This window comes from Pseudophryne corroboree, chromosome 1 (genome assembly GCF_028390025.1).
Source record: "Pseudophryne corroboree isolate aPseCor3 chromosome 1, aPseCor3.hap2, whole genome shotgun sequence".
NCBI classification, from domain to species: Eukaryota; Metazoa; Chordata; class Amphibia; order Anura; family Myobatrachidae; genus Pseudophryne; species Pseudophryne corroboree.
Genome location: NC_086444.1, coordinates 315,085,652 through 315,110,717, shown reverse-complemented (window position 1 = coordinate 315,110,717; position 25,066 = coordinate 315,085,652). Strand labels below are relative to the sequence as shown.

Below are 25,066 nucleotides of genomic sequence, written 5' to 3'. Positions count from 1 at the left end.
ATACAGTGCAAGGTTCTGTTCTTATCCATTCTCGGGTGCTTTTAGCTTTGTGATTTGGGTCATTATCCTGTTGTAGGACCCATAACCTGAAACTGCCAAATGCAGCAAAGCAGCCACAAAACATAACCAATCCACCTCCATGTTTCACAGCAGGTATGTTCTTTTCATTGACTGTTTAATTTTCTGTCTTTGTACATAGACCTAATGTGACTTACCAAAAAGCTCCAGTTTTTACTCATTTGTCAAAAGGACCTTCTTACAGAAGCATTGTGCCAATATGCATTTTAGCAAATTCCAGTCTAGTTTTAGGTTTTCAATAGTGGAGTCCTCCTGTTTCTTTTTCCATGGAACCACTGTTGCTCATAGGGCATCTGATGGTGCAATCAAGAACTGATGTACCTTGACCTTGGGAGTTCAGCTTGTATCTCTTTGGAACATTTCCTTGGCTCTTTTTCAGCTATTCTCACTATCCTTCTGTTTAATATGGGATCGATTTACCTCTTGCGGCCGCTTCCGTGGACTTTAAACTTCTTAATATTTGCAGCTGTAGTCCCAGAAAGATCAAGTAGCTTGGAAATGTTAGCCTTTACCTTTAACGCGATTGTCTATAAATTTCATTCTGATCTCCTCAGACAATTTTCTCTTTTGCTTTCTCTGGTCCATGTTTCATTGTGGTGCACACAATGATACCAAACAGCAAAGTGACAGCTTTTCTCCATTTAAATAAGCTGAATGATTGATTAGAAGATTGAAGGCATATGTGATGCTAACTGAAGAAAGCAATTCATTGCAATATCACTACAGTCAAATATTATTTAAGGTGTACCAAATAATATGTCCAGGCCATTTTAGAATATCTTTGTAGAATAAGCAATAAATTATCTTTTCACAGTTGCTTTGCTTTATTTTAGGACGTACCAAAGGCATGCGGGTATACATGAGATAACGGCTTTTAATTTCATCAGGGAGGAATGAAGCATTGTTTCAATGAGCTGCAAGGTTACCAACAAATTTGAAGTGCTCCAAGTTAGGTCCTGTTTGCGTTTACAGTTGGACACACAAATGCCGGGTGCAGATTATTATCTGGTTAATTTAGAACCAAACACACACCAATATTGGCACATGCATATTGTAAGACTACAATGCACTATGTACATTTCCTTATACAAAAAAGCCACATTCATGTTTTACAGCTGAAAAACCATTTCAGAAATTTGTTTACAGCTCAAGGTATCACTGTCCCTTCATAGACACTTAGGGGGTATATCCAATTAGCAGCAATAATGCAATCGCGGATACATTTATCACACCTATCTCCTGAAAAATCTGCTTATCGCAGACTGCGCTCCCGTTTTTTCGCACCTATTCTATTCCAAAATGGAATTCACGCAATAATTCTAGCCGGCAAAACCAAAGAGAAGAATAGGAGAAAATGGGGAAATCTGGCTGTACCCCCATAAAAGCCAAACTAATACAGGAAAACATTATAGAAGTCTATTAGTGACCATAATACTAACTATTTGGTGTCATTAAATTGGGTCAAATAGCTGCTATATGCAGTTTGTTTGTTTTTGGGGTTTGTTTGTTTTTGGGGGGGGGGGGGGGGGGGTTACATGTGAAAAAATGATAGAAAGCTATTTTTTCAGCAAAATAAGTACGCTCATTATGTTTGGGGTACAAGTATATATTTGAGTCACTTTAGGGGACATTTAAGAAAAGGGGTAAAAAAAACAGACCGATTACTCTCACCTGCAAGTCTAAAAACACTTGACCCACTCAAAGCACCCCAATATACCTGTCCCATACCGTGCACTCCAATTTCCATCACTTTGCATTTTTCCCCCAAATAATGACATGTTTTGTCCAATTAAAAATAATTAAAAACATCTAAGTGCCCAATTTATCATTCAGGGGGTATCTCAGGGGTTCTGAACCAAATCCACACATTTTTACCTTAAAATAGGAATATTGCACTACTTATCACCTGCTCAGAGATGGTAAAGAGAAATTTACGATAGAAACTATGGGGTCTATTCATGAAGCAGTGAAAAGTGTGGAGAAGTGAGCCAGCGGAGAAGTTGCCCATGGCGACCAATCAGCATTGAAATAACATTTATAATTTGCATACTGTAAAATTATACAGAAAAGCGGTTTGGTTGCCATGGGCAATTTCTCCACTGGCTCACTTCTCCACACTTTTCACTGCTTCATGAATAGTCCCGTCAGGAGACTTTTCACAGCTAATTGGATACCAAGTTATCTCAAATACGAGAAAATATCCGCAATATCGCAGCTAATTGGATACCTCCCTTAGCATACCAGTGAACCATAATAAACCCAGGTGCGCTGGATTTTGTATGCCCCAGAAGATGGTATATATTTTGATAGGTTGCCAATAGGAAAGTAAATAAATCGATGTTGAATCAATCAAATCAGTATCCATGGCTCGAACACATATGCTGAACAACTTCAGTCTCCCACCTGATTAGGAAAGAGTTAGTGGTAGACACTTTAGAAACCCTACCATTAAGGCAGTCACCTACATATCTGTTTATTAAATTTTTGGGGAATTGGTAGCCTCTGATGACTGGCACACTATCTCACTTTAGATGTACAGATGTGTCCTCTCTCGTTGCTGCAGTCACGTTAAACAGATTTACTAGTTGCGAGCGCGTTTAGGAACGCCGGGGGGTCTTTTTGTGCATTTTTCCTCCAAAATACGAAATGCTACGTTACAGTGTTCTCCAGGAAAACACAGAATGCAGGCATGCCACATATCGTTTTAATCAGCAGAGTCTGCTTGTGCATCTTATTCACATATTGATGCAAATAAGACACATATGGCAAAAGAGAGACACCCAACGTTAAGGGAGTTGCACGAACACTGGTGGCTCACTCACGCCAGGAATCTAGTGGTGCATGGTGTATTGAGGCTAGATGTATGAGGACACATCTGTAATATAATATATGCACTTGTTCAAACACTATAAACATGAAAATTATTAGTACCTGTTCAAACGAGCTTTGTTCAGGATAATAAATGTTGTATATAGTTTGCAAGATATATATTAATGTCATTCTGATAGAAATTCCCCTATTTTTTTCCCTTCACAGCTTCTGAGCATGTGAAAAGTTTTGGAAAATCCATATTTTAAGGTAAAAATGTCAGGACTTGCTTCAGAACCCCTGGGAAAGCCCACTGAATGATCAATTAGGCACTCAAAGTTTCAATTAGCTTAATTTGGACAAAAACGATTTAATTGTTGGGGGTGAAAATGCAAAGTGACTAAACGGCTACGGTTAACAGACCAGAGCAATAGAAATGGGCAATAAAAGGAGAATTACCTCAGTCTCCTCCTCTATCTTGGCTCCTTCAGCCTGCAAAAGTGCCAATAATGTTTCCAGTGATGCATTCACAGACTGCTGATCTGTAACATAAAAAAAAAAAAAAAAAAAAAAAAAGGACAAATTATACTAGCTATATAAAGCAAATAATCCAGTGCCCTATACACACTAAATGAGTACCGGCGATGCAGATATTGGTGGCGGCGGGTACCTGGTGGGATGCCAGCATCGGCAAGTGTGCCAACGGGGAAGGGAACGACACCCATGCTGCATCTGCAGCTTGGTTGTCGTTAACGAAGACCACCCTCGTCTGTACATGTTCAGACGAGGGAGGGGGTCGTTAACGATGCGCGAAAGCGCGCATTGTTAACGACACTGAGTGTACACACTACACGGGATTGTAAAAGACCTCGCTTAGATTGGCCCTTCTGAGCAATATCTTTTCATTTTCATCTAGTGTGTATGGGCTTTAAAAAAAAAAAAAAAAGCATACTTGCTGAAAAAAAATAAGATTTTACTCACCAGTAAATCTATTTCTCGTAGTCCGTAGTGGATGCTGGGACTCCGTAAGGACCATGGGGAATAGCGGCTCCGCAGGAGACTGGGCACAACTAAAGAAAGCTTTAGGACTACCTGGTGTGCACTGGCTCCTCCCTCTATGCCCCTCCTCCAGACCTGTTAGGATACTGTGCCCGGAAGAGATGACACAATAAGGAAGGATTTTGAATCCCGGGTAAGACTCATACCAGCCACACCAATCACACCGTATAACTCGTGATACTATACCCAGTTAACAGTATGAAATACAACTGAGCCTCTCAACAGATGGCTCAACAATAACCCTTTAGTTAGGCAATAACTATATACAAGTATTGCAGACAATCCGCACTTGGGATGGGCGCCCAGCATCCACTACGGACTACGAGAAATAGATTTACCGGTGAGTAAAATCTTATTTTCTCTGACGTCCTAAGTGGATGCTGGGACTCCGTAAGGACCATGGGGATTATACCAAAGCTCCCAAATGGGCGGGAGAGCGCGGATGACTCTGCAGCACAGAATGAGCAAACTCTAGGTCCTCCTCAGCCAGGGTATCAAACTTGTAGACTCTTGCAAAAGTGTTTGAACCCGACCAAGTAACAGCTCGGCAAATTTGTAAAGCCGAGACCCCTCGGGCAGCCGCCCAAGAAGAGCCCACTTTCCTCGTGGAATGGGCTTTTACAGATTTAGGATGCGGCAGTCCAGCCGCAGAATGTGCAAGTTGAATCGTGCTACAGATCCAGCGAGCAAAAGTCTGCTTAGAAGCAGGAGTACCCAGCTTGTTGGGTGCATACAGGTTAAATAGCGAGTCAGTGTTCCTGACTCCAGCCGTCCTGGAAACATATATTTTTCAGGGCCCTGACTACGTCCAGTAACTTGGAATCCTTCAAGTCCCAAGTAGCCGCAGGCACCACAATAGGTTGGTTCAAATGAAAAACTGATACCACCTTAGGAAGGAATTGGGAACGAGTCCTCAATTCTGCCCTATCCATATAAAAAAAATTAGATAAGGGCTTTTGCATGATAAAGCCGCTAATTCTGATACACGCCTGGCCGACGCCAAGGCCAACAGCATGACCACTTTTCACGTGAGGTATTTTAGCTCCACGGATTTAAGTGGCTCAACCCAATGCGACTTCAGGAAATCCAACACCACGTTGAGATCCCACGGTGCCACTGGAGGCACAAACGGGTGCTGACTATGCAGCACTCCCTTAACAAAATTCTGAACTTCAGGCAGTGAAGTCAGTTCTTTTTTTGAAGAAAATCGATAGAGCCGAAATCTGGACCTTAGTGGAACCCAATTTTAGGCCCATAGTCACCCCTGACTGTAGGAAGTGCAGAAATCGACCTAGCTGAAATTCCTCCGTTGGGGCCTTCCTGGCCTCACAGCACGCAACATACTTCCGCCATATGCGGTGATAATGGTTTGCGTTCACTTCTTTCCTAGCTTTAATTAGCGTAGGAATAACTTCCTCCGGAATGCCCTTTTCCTTCAGGATCCGGCGTTCAACCGCCATGCCGTCAAACGCAGCCGCGGTACGTCTTGGAACAGACAGGGCCCCTGCTGCAGCAGGTACTGTCTGAGCAGCAGAGGCCATGGGTCCTCTGAGATCATTTCTTGGAGGAGTTCTGGGAACCAAGCTCTTCTTGGCCAATCCGGAACAATGAGTATAGTTCTTACTCCTCTCCTTCTTATTATTCTCATTACCCTGGGTATGAGAGGCAGAGAAGGGAACACATACACCGACTGGTACACCCACGGTGTTACTAGAGCGTCCACAGCTATCGCCTGAGGGTTCCTTGACCTGGCGCAATATCTTTTTAGCTTTTTGTTGAGGCGGGACGCCATCATGTCCACCTGTGGCCTTTCCCAACGGTGTACAATCATTTGGAAGACTTCTGGATGAAGTCCCCACTCTCCCGGGTGGAGGTCGTGTTTGCTGAGAAAGTCTGCTTCCCAGTTATCCACTCCGAGAATGAACACTGCTGACAGTGTTAACACATGATTTTCCGCCCATCGGAGAATCCTTGTGGCTTCTGCCATCGCCATCCTGCTTCTTGTGCCGCCCTGTCGGTTTACATGAGCGACCGCCGTGATGTTGTCTGACTGGATCAGCACCGGCCGGTGTAGAAGCAGGGTCTAGCCTGACCTAGGGCATTGTAAATGGCCCTTAGTTCCAGACATTTTTGTGTAGGGAAGTCTCCTGACTTTTCTCCGAGGGCAGCAGGCAAGGCTGATGTGAGGTAACGGCGAGGGGGAGTCGCCTCGAACTCCAGCTTGTATCCCTGTGATACTACTTGCAGAACCTAGGGATCCACCTGTGGGCAAGCCCGCTGGTCCCTGAAGTTCCCGAGACGCGCCCCCACCGCACCTGTCTCCACCTGTGGAGCCCCAGCGTCATGCGGTGGACTCAGAGGAAGCGGGGGAAGATTTTTTTATCCTGGGAACTGGCTGTCTGGTGCAGCTTTTTCCTTCTTCCCTTGTCTCTGTGCAGAAAGGAAGCGCCTTTGACCCGCTTGCTTTTCTGAAGCCGAAAGGACTGTACCTGAAAATACGGTGCTTTCTTAGGCTGTGAGGAAACCGGAGGTAAATTTTTTTCCTTCCCAGCTGTTGCTGTGGATACGAGGTCCCAGAGACCATCCCCAAACAATTCCTCACCCTTATAAGCCGGAATCTCCATGTGCCTTTTAAAGTCAGCATCACCTGTCCACTGCCGGGTCTCTAATACCCTCCTGGCAGGATGGACATTGCATTAATTCTGGACGCCAGCCGGCAAATATCCCTCTGTGCATCCCTCATATATAAGACGACGTCTTTAAAATGCTCTATGTTAGCAAAATATTATCCCTGTCTAGGGTATTAATATGATCTGACAGGGTATCAGACCACGCTGCAGCAGCACTATTCATGCTGAGGCAATTGCAGGTCTCAGTATAGTACCTGAGTGTGTATATACAGACTTCAGGATAGCCTCCTGCTTTTTATCAGCAGGATCCTTCAAGTTGGCCGTATCCTAAGACGGCAGTGCCACCTTTTTTGACAAATGTGTGAGCGCCTTATCCACCCTAGGGGATATCTCCCAACGTGACCTATCCTCTGGCGGGAAAGGGTACGCCAGCAGTAACTTTTTAGAAATTACCAGTTTCTTATCGGGGGAACCCACGCTTCTTTACACACTTCCTTCACTCATCTGATGGGGGAACAAAACACTGGCTGCTTTTTCTCCCCAAACATAAAACCCCTTTTATGTGGTACTTGGGTTAATGTCAGAAATGTGTAACACATTTTTCATTGCCGAGATCATGCAACGGATGTTCCTAGTGGATTGTGTATATGTCTCAACCTTGTCGACACTGGAGTCAGACTCCGTGTCGACATCTGTGTCTGCCATCTGAGGTAACGGGCGTTTTTGAGCCCCTGATGGCCTTTGAGACGCCTGGGCAGGCGCGGGCTGAGAAGCCGGCTGTCCCACAGCTGTTACGTCATCCAGCCTTTTATGTAAGGAGTTGACATTGTCGGTTAATACCTTCCACCTATCCATCCACTCTGGTGTCGGCCCCACAGGGGGCGACATCCCATTTATCAGCCTCTGCTCCGCCTCCACGTAACCTTCCTCATCCAACATGTCGACACAGCCGTACCGACACACCGCACACACACAGGGAATGCTCTGACTGAGGACAGGACCCCACAAAGTCATTTGGGGAGACCGAGGGAGAGTATGCCAGCACACACCAGAGCGCTATATAATGCAGGGATTAACACTATAACTGAGTGATTTTTCCCCCAATAGCTGCTTGTATACACATATTGCGCCTAAATTTGGTGCCCCCCCTCTCTTTTTAACCCTTTGAGCCTGAAAACTACAGGGGAGAGCCTGGGGAGCTGTCTTCCAGCTGCACTGTGAAGAAATAATGGCGCCAGTGTGCTGAGGGAGATAGCCCCGCCCCTTTTTCGGCTGACTTTTCTCCCGCTTTTTTCATGGATTCTGGCAGGGGTAATTTATCACATATATAGCCCTGGGACTATATATTGTGATGATTTGCCAGCCAAGGTGTTTTATATTGCCCTCAGGGCGCCCCCCCCCCCCAGCGCCCTGCACCCATCAGTGACCGGAGTGTGAAGTGTGTATGAGGAGCAATGGCGCACAGCTGCAGTGCTGTGCGCTACCTTGAAGACTGAAGTCTTCTGCCACCGATTTTCCGGAACACTTCTTGCTTCTGGCTCTGTAAGGGGGCCGGCGGCGCGGCTCCGGGAACGAACACCAAGGTCGGGTCCTGCGGTCGATCCCTCTGGAGCTAATAATGTCCAGTAGCCTAAGAAGCCCAAACTACCACCAGTTAGGTAGGTTCGCTTCTTCTCCCCTTAGTCCCTCGCTGCAGTGAGTCTGTTGCCAGCAGATCTCACTGTAAAATAAAAACCTAAAATATACTTTCTTTCTAGGAGCTCAGGAGAGCCCCTAGTGTGCATCCAGCTCAGCCGGGCACAAGATTCTAACTGAGGTCTGGAGGAGGGTCATAGTGGAAGGAGCCAGTGCACACCAGGTAGTCCTAAAGCTTTCTTTAGTTGTGCCCAGTCTCCTGCGGAGCCGCTATTCCCCATGGTCCTTACGGAGTCCCAGCATCCACTTAGGACGTCAGAGAAACCTCTTGCAATAAAATGATCACAGTGAAACATGCAAATATAGAGAAAAGAGAAGTCACAGCTTGCAGTCGTTACACAGTCAGTAAAATACAGGAGCACCACTTAATGCTGGCCAGCCATGACATAAGAAACTTGTTTCCTTTTACATATTTGTTTAACAAGTAAAATCATAATATCTATAAATAGATGTGTCATTGTCCACACCTTGTCACACAAACGGGTAAGTTACATACACCAGATTTCAAGCTGAAGGACAAAAGGTATATTGCACACATAAAGATACTGCATACTTTAATAACAGCACATTAGTGTATAGAATATAACCAATCTGTATTTCCATGCACAGAGCAGTAAGAGAATGGCTGAACCATCCCTTGATACAATCACATTATAGGCATTAGGCACCTAGCACATTACTCTAGAAAATGCACACAAGCAGTGACAAGTCTCTTTAAATAAATGTACCCAGCTTTGTCTTCTTTAACTGATGTGATTCCATGAGAGTCTGCAGCTCCAAGTATTTCTGTGTTAGAGTTGCTTTTAAGTTCTCCATCTTGGGCTGGTAAAGTAGGTTTGCTTCTGCCAAGTTCCTATTTCCAGCAAGGGTCATTTCCTTGTTCAGCTGTACACTCTGGGCCTACAGAAAGAGACAGCATCACTGCATTAATACACCAGTATTGCCACTTTTGTAGTGCTTTGGTTTGACCCTCAGTGAAGTACAAGAAAGCCAGAGGCAGAACTCTGGGAGACAACGGAGTCAGCTGCTGCCGGGCTCCTGCTTTGAAGGGGGGCACCTCTCCTCCTGTTTTGTGTGTTCAGCGACATTAATCAATTGAGTTAATTGACAGCAGCCGGTATCTCTTCCGTAGCCGACTTCCCCACTAGTCACTACACCTTACAAATCACACCCTCTTTATTATAGATATACTGGAAGCAGACACCTTACTGATGAAGCTATTTGCTCCTATAAAGGAAGCATGAGAATTCTAACTATATGACGTTATTTCTCTGACAATTACAAGTAACTTCATATAGTTAGAATTCTCATACTTCCTATGCAAGAGCAGATATCTCCACCAGTAAGATGCATGCTTCCAGTGTAACAGGTTGTGGGTTCTAATCCTGGATATGACACTTGCAAATTAATTGTCAAAGAAATAATCAGCATTGGGAGTGACTGAGCAGATCTATGTAGTGTGTGGCTAGACCAGTGGCAAACGCAGGATTTGCATGGGGGGGTTTCCAGAACTGGGCGGAGCCAATCACGGGGGTGGGGACTGAGGTGACCCAGTATATGCTGGGTCCGTAAAACTAGTGTCTGTGTGTGTGTGTGTGTGTGTGTGTGTGTGTGTGTGTGTGTGTGTGTGTGTGTGTGTGTGTGTGTGTGTGTGTATATATATATATATATATATACATACATACATATACACATATACACACATATATACATACACATACATATACATACACACATACATACATATACACGGGTGGTCTTCAGTATGCCGGCGGTCGGGCTCCCGGCGACCAGCATACCGGCGCCGGGAGCCTGACCGCCGGCATACCGACACTTATTCTACCTCGTGGGGGTCCACGACCCCTCTGGAGGGAGAATAGAATAGTGTGGCGCACGTAGCGTGGCGAGCGCAGCGAGCCCGCAAGGGGCTCATTTGCGCTTGCCACACTGTTGGTAAGCCGGCGGCCGGCCTCCCGGCGCCGGTATGCTGGTCGCCGGGAGGCCGTAGTGAACCCATATACACATATACATAGCATATTAAACATACATTACACATATACATATATATATATATACATATATATACACACATACAGTACACATATATATATATACACACACACATGTATATATATATATATATATATATATATATATCTCTCTCTCTCTCGTGTGCGTGTATGTGTATGTATGTATATACATGTGTATATATGTAGGCACATGGATATATATTATTATTATTACCACCACCAGTTATTTATATAGCGCACACATATTCCGCAGCGCTTTACAGAGAATATTTGGCCATGCACATCAGTCCCTGCTCCAGTAGAGCTTACAATCTATATTCCCTACCACATGTACACACACACATTCACGCTAGGGTTAATTTTTTATTGGGATCCAATTAACCTACCAGTATATTTTTGGATTGTGGGAGGAAACCGGAGTACCCGGAGGAAACCCACGCAAGTACGGGGAGAATATACAAACTCCACACAGTTGGGCCATGGTGGGAATCGAACCCATGACCTCAGTGCTGTGAGGCAGTAATGCTAACCATTACACCATCCGTACTACTATAATTAAAATAAAGTAAACTTTTATTGCACTTGCAAGTGCCACCAGGAAGACAGCAGGCTGCAGAGGATGCTAGACAGTCATTAATAATACTCATGCAGCTAAAAAAAAAAAAAAAACATTTTTTTTTTTTTTTAGTGGAGGGGGGTTTCTGGGTACTCTGAAACCCCCCCTGGGTGCGCCACTGTAGACCCCTACATAGATCTGCCTAGCTTCAACTGTTTTGTAGTAGCTTCATATAGTTAGTAAGTTAGAATCTGTAGGCTTGCTGTGGAGGAAGTGTGTGAGATTATATATATATATATATATATATATATATATATATATATATATATATATATATATATATATATATATATATATGTATATATGTATCTTGGTAATTTTTTCTTTAATTTTGCCTCACTTACACTTCTATTCAAGCATTATGTACAGTACATGTTTTTATTTTACACAAGTCTTGAGCTATATAGACGTTTGTATATTTTAACAGTTGCTCCTAGCAAAGTGCTAGGAGATGTTTTATAGTGCTGCTTCTCACTATTTCTATTTAAATATGTAATATTTCTTATGCTTAAATCATATGCTTATGGGGAGTAATCAATTAGCGCCAAAATTGTGTCAATTACCTATGATTGCCATTTTTGCCGCAAAATAGACTTTTCGTTGGTATGCACGCTCCCATGATTCACCCTATTCAAACGCAAATTAGCGAAAACAGGATTGCTGCAAAAATTGGTGCCGATAGTGAAAAATGGATAAATCTGTCTGTACCCCCCAAATAAACTAAACTAACATTGGACAACAGTATAAATGTTTATTATTGGTTATAACAAACATATTTCTGGTACTTAATTTAGGTCAAATGGCTGTTATATGCATTTTTTTTTACATGTACAAAAATGATAGAAAGCTATTTTTTTTCCCAGCAAAATAAGTGCTAAAATTAAACTTGGGGTACATAAAAATGGGTAAAAGTATATATTTGGGTCATTTTACTCATTACTCCCATCTGCAAGTCTAAAAACACTTGTCCCACTCATAAAGCACCCTAATATACCCATCCCATACCTAGTACCCCAATTTCAATCATTTTGCACTTTTCACCCCAAAAATGACATGTCATTATCGGCCAATTAAAAATAATGAAAAACTTCTAAATGCCTAATTAGTCATTTAGGGGTTGTTCCAGGGGTTCAGAAACAAATCCCCACATTTTCAACCTAAAAATAAGAATTTACTCACCGGTAATTCTATTTCTCGTAGTCCGTAGTGGATGCTGGGAACTCCGTAAGGACCATGGGGAATAGCGGGCTCCGAAGGAGACTGGGCACATCTAAGAAAGAATTAGGACTACCTGGTGTGCATTGGCTCCTCCCTCTATGCCCCTCCTCCAGACCTCAGTTAGGAAACTGTGCCCGGAAGAGCTGACACAATAAGGAAAGGATTTGGAATCCCGGGTAAGACTCGTACCAGCCACACCAATCACACCGTACAACTCGTGATACTATACCCAGTTAACAGTATGAATAACAACTGAGCCTCTCAACAGATGGCTCCAAACAATAACCCTTTAGTTAAGCAATAACTATATCCAGGTATTGCAGACAATCCGCACTTGGGATGGGCGCCCAGCATCCACTGCGGACTACGAGAAATAGAATTACCGGTGAGTAAATTCTTATTTTCTCTGACGTCCTAGTGGATGCTGGGACTCCGTAAGGACCATGGGGATTATACCAAAGCTCCCAAACGGGCGGGAGAGTGCGGATGACTCTGCAGCACCGAATGAGCGAACTCCAGGTCCTCCTCAGCCAGGGTATCAAACTCGTAGAATTTTGCAAATGTGTTTGAACCCGACCAAATAGCAGCTCGGCAAAGTTGGAAAGCCGAGACCCCTCGGGCAGCCACCCAAGAAGAGCCCACCTTCCTCGTGGAATGGGATCTCACTGATTTAGGATGCGGCAGTCCAGCCGCCGAATGTGCAAGCTAAATCGTGCTACAGATCCAGCGAGCAATAGTCTGCTTTGAAGCAGGAGCACCCAGCTTGTTGGGTGCATACAGGATCAATAGCGAGTCAGTTTTCCTGACTCTAGCCCTCCTGGAAACATAGATTTTTAGGGCCCTGACTACGTCCAGCAACTTGGAATCCTCCAAGTCCCGAGTAGCCGCAGGCACCACAATAGGTTGGTTCAAATGAAAAGCGGATACCACCTTAGGAAGGAATTGGGAACGAGTCCTCAATTCCGCCCTATCCATATGAAAAATCAGATAAGGCTTTTACATGACAAAGCCGCCAATTCTGACACACGCCTGGCCGAAGCCAAAGCCAACAGCATGACCACTTTCCACGTGAGATATTTTAGCACCACGGTTTTAAGTGGCTCAAACCAATGCGACTTTAGGAAATCCAACACTACGTTGAGATCCCAAGGTGCCACTGGAGGCACAAAAGGGGGCTGAATATGCAGCACTCCCTTAAACAAAAGTCTGAACTTCAGGCAGTGAAGCCAGTTCTTTTTGGAAGAAAATTGACAGAGCCGAAATCTGGACCTTAATGGAACCCAATTTTAGGCCCATAGTCACCCCTGACTGTAGGAAGTGCAGAAATCGACCCAGCTGAAATTCCTCCGTTGGGGCCTTCCTGGCCTCACACCACGCAACATATTTTCGCCATATGCGGTGATAATGTATTGCGGTCACATCCTTCCTAGCTTTAATCAGCGTAGGGATGACTTCCTCCGGAATGCCCTTTTCCTTCAGGATCCAGTGTTCAACCGCCATGCCGTCAAACGCAGTTGCGGTAAGTCTTGGAACAGACAGGGCCCCTGCTGCAGCAGGTCCTGTCTGAGCGGCAGAGGCCATCGGTCCTCTGAGATAATTTCTTGAAGTTCTGGGTACCAAGCTCTTCTTGGCCAATCCGGAACAATGATTATAGTTCTTACTCTCCTTCTTATTCTCCTCAGTACCTTGGGTACGAGAGGAAGAGGGGGGAACACATAAACAGACTGGTACACCCACGGTGTCACTAGAGCGTCCACAGCTATCGCCTGAGGGTCCCTTGACCTGGCGCAATATCTTTTTAGCTTTTTATTGAGGCGGGACGCCATCATGTCCACCTGCGGTCGTTCCCACCGGTGTACAATCAGCTTGAAGACTTCTGGATGAAGTTCCCACTCTCCCGGGTGGAGGTCGTCTGCGCTGAGGAAGTCTGCTTCCCAGTTTTCCACTCCCGGAATGAACACTGCTGACAGTGCTATCACGTGATTCTCCGCCCATCGAAGAATCCTTGTGGCTTCTGCTATTGTTATCCTGCTTCTTGTGCCGCCCTGTCGATTTACATGGGCGACAGCCGTGATGTTGTCTGACTGAATCAGCACCGGTTGTTTTTGAAGCAGGGATTCTGTTTGACTCAGGGCATTGTAAATGACCCGTAGTTCCAGAATATTTATATGCAGGGAAGTTTTTGTCCTTGGACGTTTTCCTCCCTGAGTGACTGCCCCCCACCCTCGGAGGCTTGCATTCGTGGTCACAGGACCCAGTCCTGTATGCAGAATCTGCGGCCTTCACGAAGATGAGCACTCTGCAGCCACCACAGCAGAGACACCCTGGCCCTTGGTGACAGGGTGATCCACCGATGCATCTGAAGATGCGATTCGGACCACTTGTCCAATAGATCCCACTGGAAGATCCGCGCATGGAACCTGCCAAAGGGAAACGCTTCGTAAGAGCTACCATCTTTCCCAGGATTCGCGTGCAGTGATGCACAGACACCTGTTTTGGTTGCAGGAGGTCCCTGACCAGAGATGATAATTCCTGGGCCTTCTCCTCCGGGAGAAAAACATTCTTCTGTTCTGTGTCCAGAATCATACCCAGGAACAGCAGACGCGTCGCGGGAATCAGCTGCGACTTTGGGATATTCAGGATCCAGCCGTGCTGATGCAGCACTTCCTGAGATAGTGCTACGCTGACTAGCAACTGCTCCTTGGACCTCGCCTTTATCAGGAGGTCGTCCAAGTACGGGATAATTATAACTCCCTTCTTTCTAAGGAGTATCATCATTTTGGCCATTACCTTGGTAAATACCCTCGGTGCCGTGGACAGACCAAACGGCAACGTCTGGCATTGGTAATGACAGTCCTGTACCACAAACCTGAGGTACTCCTGGTGAGGTGGGTACATGGGGACACCCTCTTCCAGGCTTGTATAACCGCCCTGAGCGATTCCATCTTGAACTTGAACTTCCTTATATAAGTGTTCAAGAATTTTACATTTAGGATGGGTCTCACCGAACCATCTGGTTTCGGTACCACAACATTGTGGAATAGTAACCCCGCCCCTGTTGAAGGGGGGGTACCTTGATTATCACCTGCTGAAAGTACAGCTTGCGAATAGCGTCCAGTACTACCTCCCTTTCTTTGGGAGCAGCCGGCAAGGCAGATTTGAGGTAACGGCGAGGGGGAGTGGCCTCTAACTCCAGCTTGTATCCCTGAGATACCACTTGTAGAACCCAGGGATCTACCTGTGAGCGAACCCACTGGTCGCTGAAGTTCCGGAGACGCGCACCCACCGCACCTGGCTCCGCCTGTGGAGCCCCAGCGTCATGCGGTGGACTTTATAGGAAGCGGGGGAGGATTTTGGTTCCAGGGAACTGGCTGTCTGGTGCAGCTTTTTCCCTCTTCCCTTGCCTCTGGGCAGAAAGGAAGCGCCTCTGACCCGCTTGCCTTTTTGTGGCCGAAAGGACTGTACCTGATAATACGGTGCTTTCTTAGACTGTGAGGAAACCTGAGGTAAAAATGTCGACTTCCCAGCTGTTGCTGTGGATACTAGGTCCGAGAGACCCTCCCCAAACAATTCCTCACTCTTATAAGGCAAAACCTCCATGTGCCTTTTAGAATCAGCATCACCTGTCCACTGCCGAGTCCATAATACTCTTCTGGCAGAAATGGACATTGCATTAATTTTAGATGCCAGCCGGCAAATATCCCTCTGTGCATCTCTGATATATAAGACAACGTCTTTAAAATGCTCTATGGTTAGCAAAATAGTATCCCTGTCTAGTATATTATCTGACAGGGTATCGGACCAAGCTGCTGCAGCACTATACACTGAAGCAATTGCAGGTCTCAGTATAATACCTGAGTGTGTATATACAGACTTCAGGATAGCCTCCTGCTTTCTATCAGCAGGCTCCTTTAAGGCGGTCGTATCCTGAGACGGCAGTGCCACCTTTTTTGACAAGTGTGTGAGCGCCTTATCCACCCTAGGGGACGTCTCCCAACGTAACCTATCCTTTGGCGGGACAGGGTACGCCATCAGTAACGTTTTAGAAATTACTATTTTCTTATCGGGGGAACCCCACGCTTCTTCACACACTTTATTCAATTCATCTGATGGGGGAAGAACCACTGGATGCTTTTTCTCCCCAAATATAATACCCTTTTTTGTGGTAACTGGGTTAATGTCAGAAATGTGCAACACATTTTTCATTGCAGTAATCATACAACGGATGGCCCTTGTGGATTTTACATTTGTCTCATCGTCGTCTACACTGGAGTCAGACTCTGTGTCGACATCTGTGTCTGCCATCTGAGGTAGCGGGCGTTTTTGATCCCCTGATGGCCTTTGAGACGCCTGGGCAGGCACGGGCTGAGAAGCCGGCTGTCCCACTGCTGTACGTCATCCAGCCTTTTATGTAAGGAGTTGACACTGTCGGTTAATACCTTCCACATATCCACCCACTCTGGTGTTGACCCCGCAGGGGGTGACATCACACTTATCGGCACCTGCTCCGCCTCCATATAATCTTCCTCATCAATCATGTCGACACAGCCGTACCGACACACGCACACACACAAGGAAATGCTCTGACTGAGGACAGGACCCCACAAAGTCCTTTGGGGAGACAGAGAGAGAGTATGCCAGCACACACCAGAGCGCTATATAATGCAGGGATTCACACTACACACAGTGATTTTTCCCCTATAGCTGCTATAAATATACAGTTTGCGCCTATATTTAGTGCCCCCCCCTCTCTTTTTCACCCTATTGAGCCTGGAAACTGCAGGGGAGAGCCTGGGGAGCATCCCTCCAGCGGAGCTGCGAGAGGAAATGGCGCCAGTGTGCTGAGGGAGATAGCCCCGCCCCCTTCTCGGCGGACTTCTCCCGCTTTAAGGATATTTTTGGCAGGGGATTTTACACATATATAGTCTTACTGACTATATTATGTGTTTTATGCCAATATAAGGTACTCTTATTGCAGCCCAGGGCGCCCCCCCCCCCCCAGCGCCCTGCACCCATCAGTGACTGGAGTGTGTGGTGTGCATGGGGAGCAATGGCGCACAGCTGCAGTGCTGTGCGCTACCTTAATGAAGACCGGAGTCTTCAGCCGCCGATTTCCTGGACGTTCTTCTTGCTTCTGGCTCTGCAAGGGGGACGGCGGCGCGGCTCCAGGACCGGACGACCGAGGCTGGGCCTGTGTTCGATCCCTCTGGAGCTAATGGTGTCCAGTAGCCTAGAAACCCAAGCTAGCTGCAAGCAGGTAGGTTCGCTTCTCTCCCCTAAGTCCCCCGTAGCAGTGAGTCTGTTGCCAGCAGATCTCACTGAAAATAAAAAACCTAAATATATACTTTCTTTTCTAGGAGCTCAGGAGAGCCCCTAGTGTGCAACCAGCTCGGCCGGGCACAGAATTCTAACTGAGGTCTGGAGGAGGAGCCAGTGCACACCAGGTAGTCCTAATTCTTTCTTAGATGTGCCCAGTCTCCTTCGGAGCCCGCTATTCCCCATGGTCCTTACGGAGTTCCCAGCATCCACTAGGACGTCAGAGAAATAGGGATTTTCCCCAAGTTTATCACCTGCTCAGAGTTGGTGATTTGAAATTAGCGGTAAAATTACAGCTAAAATATTTTCGCGGACAACTGAATAGACACTTTGGCGAATTTAAAGTGAAAACACATTTTTGCTGGTAACTGAATTCCCCCCTATGTCTTGCAAAATTGTATAAAGTGCTTTTGCTTCAATAAATAAAAAGATTTTGTAAATAAGTGCTTCCCATGGCAGGCCATAAATTGGCTGTCCACAATGGTAATTATCAAATTACTACATGTGAGGCAGCCGAGAATAGGTTCTAAGCAACTATTGGTTGCTATGGACACGTCTATTGCCAATTAATATCTCTACAAAATACAAATTTTGGCATACAACTTGCTGTCAATTAAAAATATACAATCCCACATTATACAATCCACACTGCTACTCTATAAACCAAGTTTCCTTCTAGCATGACAACGTGCTATACTGGCCTGAAAGAGCACAACTGCCTTACTGCATTATGACATGTAGTTATTTCATGTATATTATTCAGCTGGGTAGCATGCAGCATATATTAGATAGGTAGAAAAAAGGTCATACATAAAAAAGGGACAAAGATAGGAAAAGCTAGGGAGGGCCCTGCTCATCAGAATCAGAATCCGCTTTATTGGCCATGTGTACTTGCGTACACTAGCAATTTATTGTGGTACAATGCATCGCCAAGCAGCAACATGAAGGGGGAATACATAGCATAAGAAGGGGGAAAAACGTAGCATACATTACAAACATTACACGTATGAGTTGATACTGCACATTGCAACTGTACAATAGACTCGACATATTAGACATGTAAAAACGAAGGCTGCTTGGCAAAGCAGCACCGAGGCAGCCATCCACGGCGTCAACTAGAACTCAAACAATGCACATAATACCGAAGATTTAAGTAATACATCAAAAGATAAACCACACAGACAATAAAAAAATGAGAGCAACAACATACTAATTGGAATTGGACATAATAGAGTCTGCATTAGGATGAACAGTATAGGTTGGAGTAGGGTAAGCAGTAATAAAGAGATGAGTTTTTCGTGATACAACAAAACCGATTCATTTGACTGCACCGATTGCTTTGATATAATGCAACACTTGTATATCTACTGTATGTGCGATTGGGTCTGAATCTGTATAGAAAGCAGAACAGAACTTGGCGTGACAAAAAGCTGTGGCTTCTGCATTGCAGCACTTCCTATACAGATTCAGACTCCGTTGCACACCGATATACAAGTGTTGCATATCAAATTAAAATCAGTTTAGTTTTGCAAAGCGGTTTTGTTGCATCACATTTTTCATAACTATTTTATAGTTTTGGATGGCTCTCTTCAGACTTTCCCCAACTCCGTTTTTTGTGCCTTCTTATTTCCTGTTCCTCCCAGCTGGCCTACTTCTATTTGATGTAATAGAGCCTCACCTCAAAGAATCAGAATCAGCTTTATTGGTCAGGTATACTTACGTATACTAGGAATTTGTCTTCGGTTTGCTATACAACAGCCAAGTAGGTAACAGGTGTGTGTGTGTGTGTGTGTGTGTGTGTGTGTGTGTGTGTGTGTGTGTGTGTGTGTGTGTGTGTGTGTGTGTGTGTGTGTGTGGGCAAGTAAGGTTACACAGATAGGTATACCGTAGGGACACAAGTGAGTTACATGTACGTCTAGTCAGTCAATGTTCAGGAGTTCAGCAGGCGGACAGCTTGGGGAAAGAAACTTTTGAGGCTTCTGGTGGATCTGGCGGGGACAGCCCTGTAACGCCTGCCTGAAGGAAGCAAGTTAAACATGCTGTGGCCGGGGTGTAGCTGGTCTTTTACTATCTTCATTGCCCGCTTTTTAGCTCTGGACAAGTACAGGTCCTGGACTGAGGGAAGGTCGGCCCCGATGATCTTCTCTGCGGTTCTGACCACCTTTTGGAGCCTGCATATGTCCCTCGCGCTGGCGGAGCTGTACCATACGAGTATCGAGGAGCACAGTACAGACTCCACAATCGCGGAGTAGAAGAGGAGCAGGAGCTTCTGTGGGATGTTGAACTTCCTTAGTTGCCTGAGGAAGAACAACCTCTGCTGCGCTTTCCCAACAGTGGCGTCAGTGTTGAACCCCCATTTAAGGTCCCTGGAGATTGTGGTCCCTAGAAACTTGGAGTCCACTAGCGATGGAAAGTCTGTCTCCCCAGGGAGGCCCCGTGCAGTGAGAATCACTTGTAGCTAACAGTCCTAGCCAACCACAGATTTCAGCAGAGTTGTCTGCGCTGTGTTTCAGTGCACAGCTGTTATATCACACCGATTAGAATATCTGCATCTGTTATAACCATTTACCTCCTTGCAAAACAGGCAGGTCTCCCCTCACTGTCGTGCAAAATCTATAGACTAAATTAAGCAGCAGTTTTTAAATAAATGTAATTCTACAGAAACTCGCGCAATTCTGCACGAGGCTCCTTCTTACTCTGCATATATTTAATATTCAGTTTTATCATCATCAAATGCATACTACTACTACTACTACTACTACTACTACTGTTGCATGTAATCTCACAGTAAAAAGTGTAAAGGTGCATGCACACTGTGCGGTATTTTAGTCAATATCGCTCATTGTCCCCCTTCTGAGTGATTTTGACTAAAATATCGCACAATGGGGTCGATCCAATTCACTGACAGTTGAATAGCGCCGGGAGTTTGCTCCCGGCGCTATTCAATACAGCGACGAGTGACCCTCAATTGTCGGGAATTCTTCTCTCATCCAACCCGACAAAAGTGCTGCCGCGAGGCTGATTCTGTCGGGAATCAGCCTCGCGCCGGGGAGTTAAGTCGGAGAATGCCCGTTCTCCCGACAATTCAACCTGTTTAGTCGGCGAGAACGGGCCATCGCCGACTTAACTGGAGCTGAATTGAATAGCGTCGGGAGCTAATTCCCGGCGCTATTCAGCTGTCGCTGAATAGAATTGATCCCAGTGTGTAACGACAGCCGATGCACGTTCCCGGGGTCGTTACCGACCCCCTCTGACATCTGTGCATGCAGCTCAATTTTGGCTGTGTCGGCCAAAACTGTATGTATGGGCTGGTCACGGCGTGACGTCACTGAGCGATATCGTTTGCGGAATCGCTCAGTGTGTATGCACTGTGTTGGGTGGCCCGGGAGGGAAGGGAGCACACTGTGTGATATCGCTCATGGAGCGTACCACACAGTGAGTATGCACCTTTAATCTATTTACAGAGGTTACCTTATTAAACAAACCTAACATAAATACAAATGGAACTATTTGCACCATAGTTGCCTACCCTCCCGCATTCTGCAGGAGGCTCCCTGAAATAGTAGTAATCTCCCTGACTCCCTGAATAGACCAGCAATCTCACTGATTGCACCGTACCCATAATGCAGCTGTTAAATTCAATCCACCTGAATAATAAGATTTCACTCACCGGTAAATCTATTTCTCGTAGTCCGTAGTGGATGCTGGGGACTCCGTAAGGACCATGGGGATTAGCGGCTCCGCAGGAGACTGGGCACAACTAAAGAAAGCTTTAGGACTACCTGGTGTGCACTGGCTCCTCCCACTAAGACCCTCCTCCAGACCTTAGTTAGGATACTGTGCCCGGAAGAGCTGACACAATAAGGAAGGATTTTGAATCCCTGGTAAGACTCATACCAGCCACACCAATCACACCGTATAACTCGTGATACTATACCCAGTCAACAGATGGCTCAACAATAACCCTTTAGTTAGGCAATAACTATATACAAGTATTGCAGACAATCCGCACTTGGGATGGGCGCCCAGCATCCACTACGGACTATGAGAAATAGATTTACCGGTGAGTAAAATCTTATTTTCTCTAACGTCCTAAGTGGATGCTGGGGACTCCGTAAGGACCATGGGGATTATACCAAAGCTCCCAAACGGGCGGGAGAGTGCGGATGACTCTGCAGCACCGAATGAGCAAACTCTAGGTCCTCCTCAGCCAGGGTATCAAACTTGTAAACTCTTGCAAGAGTGTTTTAACCCAACCAAGTAACAGCTCGGCAAATTTGTAAAGCAGAGACCCCTCGGGCAGCCGCCCAAGAAGAGCCCACTTTCCTCATGGAATGGGCTTTCACAGATTTAGGGTGCGGCATTCCAGCCGCAGAATGTGCAAGTTGAATCGTGCTACAGATCCAGCGAGCAATAGTCTGCTTAGAAGCAGGAGCACCCAGCTTGTTGGGTGCATACAGGATAAATAGCGAGTCAGTTTTCCTGACTCCAGCTGTCCTGGAAACATATACTTTTCAGGGCCCTGACTACGTCCAGAAACTTGGAATCCTCCAAGTCCCAAGTAGCCGCAGGCACCACAATAGGTTGGTTCACATGAAAAACTGCTACCACCTGAGGAAGGAATTGGGAACGAGTCCTCAATTCCGCCTTATCCATATAAAATACAGATAAGGGCTTTATACAAAGCCGCCAATTCTGATACACGCCTGGCTGACGCCAAGGCCCACAGCATGACCACTTTCCACGTGATGTATTGTAGCTCCACGGATTTAAGTGGCTCAACTCAATGCGACTTCAGGAAATCCAACACTACGTTGAGATCCCACGGTGCCACTGGAGGCACAAACGGGGGGTTGACTATGCAGCACTCCCTTAACATAAGTCTGAACTTCAGGCAGTGAAACCAGTTCTATTTTGGAAGAAAATCGATAGAGCCGAAATCTGGACCTAAATGGAACCCAATTTTAGGCCCATAGTCACCTCTGACTTGTAGGAAGTGCAGAAATCGACCTAGCTGAAATTCCTCCGTTGGGGCCTTACTGGCCTCACAGCACGCAACATATTTCCGCCATATGCGGTGATAATGGTTTGCGTTCACTTCTTTCCTAGCTTTAAATAGCGTAGGGATAACTTCCTCCGGAATGCCCTTTTCCTTCAGGATCCGGCGTTCAACCGCCATGCCGTCAAACGCAGCCGCGGTACGTCTTGGAACAGACAGGCCCCCTGCTGCAGCAGGTCCTGTCTGAGCGGCAGAGGCCATGGGTCCTCTGAGATCATTTCTTGGAGTTCTGTGCACCAAGCTCTTCTTGGCCACCCGGAACAATGAGTATAGTTCTTACTCCTCTCCTTCTTATTATTCTCATTACCCTGGGTATGAGAGGCAGAGAAGGGAACACATACACCGACTGGTACACCCGCGGTGTTACCAGAGCGTCCACAGCTATCGCCTGAGGGTCCCTTGACCTGGCGCAATATCTTTGTAGCTTTTTGTTGAGGCGGGACGCCATCCTGTCCACCTGTGGCCTTTCCCCACGGTGTACAATCATTTGGAAGACTTCTGGATGAAGACCCCACTCTCTCGGGTGGAGGTCGTGTCTGCTGAGAAAGTCTGCTTCTCAGTTGTCCACTCCGGGAATGAACACTGCTGACAGTGCTAACACATGATTTTCCCCCCATCGGAGAATCCTTGTGGCTTCTGCCATCGCCATCCTGCTTCTTGTGCCGTCCTGTCAGTTTACATGAGCGACCGCCGTGATGTTGTCTGACTGGATCAGCACCGGCCGGTGTTGAAGCAGGGGTCTAGCCTGACTTAGGGCATTGTAAATGGCCCTTAGTTCCAGAACATTTATGTGTAGGGAAGTCTCCTGACTTTTCCATAGGCCTTGGAAGTTTCTTCCCTGTGTGACTGCCCCCCAGCCTGGAAGGCTGGCATCCGTGGTCACCAGGACCCAGTCCTGTATGCCGAATCTGCGGCCCCCTAGAAGATGAGCACTCTGCAGTCACCACCACAGCGACACCCTGGCCCTTGGAGACAGGGTTATCCGCCGATGCATCTGAGGATGCGACCCGGACCACTTGTCCAACAGATCCCACTGGAAGATCCTTTCATGGGACCTGGCGAATGGAAATTCTTCGTAAGAAGCTACCATCTTTCCCAAGGCTCGCGTGCATAGATGCACCGATACCTGTATTTGTATTAGGAGGTCTCCGTCTAGAGACGCCAACTCCTTGGACTTCTCCTCCGGGAGAAACCCTTTTTATCCTGTTCTGTGTCCAGAACCATACCCAGGAACAGTAGACGCGTCGTAGGAACCAGCTGCGACTTTGGAATATTCAGAATCCAGCCGTGCTGTTGTAGCACTTCCCGAGATAGTGCTACTCCGACGAACAACTGCTCCCTGGACCTCGCCTTTATAAGGAGATCGTCCAAGTACGGGATAAGTACTTCGGCCATTACCTTGGTAAATACCCTCGGTGCTGGGGACAGACCAACGGCAACGTCTGGAATTGGTAAGGACAATCCTGTACCACAATTTTGAGGTACACCTGGTGACGCGGGTAAATAGGGACATGCAGGTAAGTATCCTTGATGTCCAGTGATACCCTGAAATTTTCCAGGCTTGCAATAATCGCCCTGAGCGATTCCATGTTGAACTTGAACCTTCGTATATAAGTGTTCAAGGATTTCAATTTTAGAATGGGTCTCACCGAACCGTCTGGTTTCGGTACCACAACATTTTGGAATAGTAACCCCGGCCTTGTTGAAGGAGGGGTACCTTGATTTCACCTGCTGGAAGTACAGCTTGTGAATTGCCGCCAGTACTACCTTTCTCCGAGGGCAGCAGGCAAGGCTGATGTGAGGCAACAGCGAGGGGGAGTCGTCTCGAACTCCAGCCTGTATCCCTGTGATACTACTTGCAGAACCTAGGGATCCACCTGTGGGCAAGCCCACTGATCCCTGCAGTTCCCGAGACGCGCCCCCACCGCACCTGTCTCCACCTATGGAGCCCCAGCGTCATGCGGTGGACTCAGAGGAAGCGAGGGAAGATATTTGATCCTGGAACTGGCTGACTGGTGCAGCTTTTTTTTTTTTTCTTCCCTTGTCTCTGTGCAGAAAGGAAGCGCCTTTGACCCGCTTGCTTTTCTGAAGCCGAAAGGACTGTACCTGAAAATACGGTGCTTTCTTAGGCTTTTGTGAGGAAACCTGAGGTAAACAATTTTCTTCCCAGCTGTTGCTGTGGATACGAGGTCCCAGAGACCATCCCCAAACAATTCCTCACCCTTATAAGGCAGAATCTCCATGTGCCTTTTAAATGCAGCATCACCTGTCCACTGCCGGGTTTCTACTACTCTCCTGGCAGAATGGACATTGCATTAATTCTGGATGCCAGCCGGCAAATATCCCTCTGTGCATCCTTTATATATAAGACAACGTCTTAAATATGCTCAATGTTAGCAAAATATTATCCCTGTCTTAGCTTATTAATATTATCTGACAGGGTGTCAGACCACGCTGCAGCAGCACTATTTATGCTGAGGCAATTGCAGGTTTCAGTATATAACCTGAGTGTGTAAATACAGACTTCAGGATCGCCTCCTGCTTTTTATCAGCAGGT

The 25,066-nt window shown here is 46.3% G+C and overlaps 1 protein-coding gene across 1 annotated transcript in view; it reads right to left on the bottom strand.

Moving 5' to 3' along the window:
* Positions 1-25,066, bottom strand: part of VPS37B (VPS37B subunit of ESCRT-I) — a 71,955-nt gene that overhangs the window by 13,826 nt on the left and 33,063 nt on the right. The window contains exons 2-3 of the mRNA XM_063964562.1: positions 8,999-9,170; positions 3,346-3,428 (exon numbers count right to left, since the gene is read on the bottom strand). Of these exons, the coding sequence (XP_063820632.1) occupies positions 3,346-3,428; positions 8,999-9,170 (255 nt within the window). The remainder of the gene's footprint in view (positions 1-3,345; positions 3,429-8,998; positions 9,171-25,066) is intronic.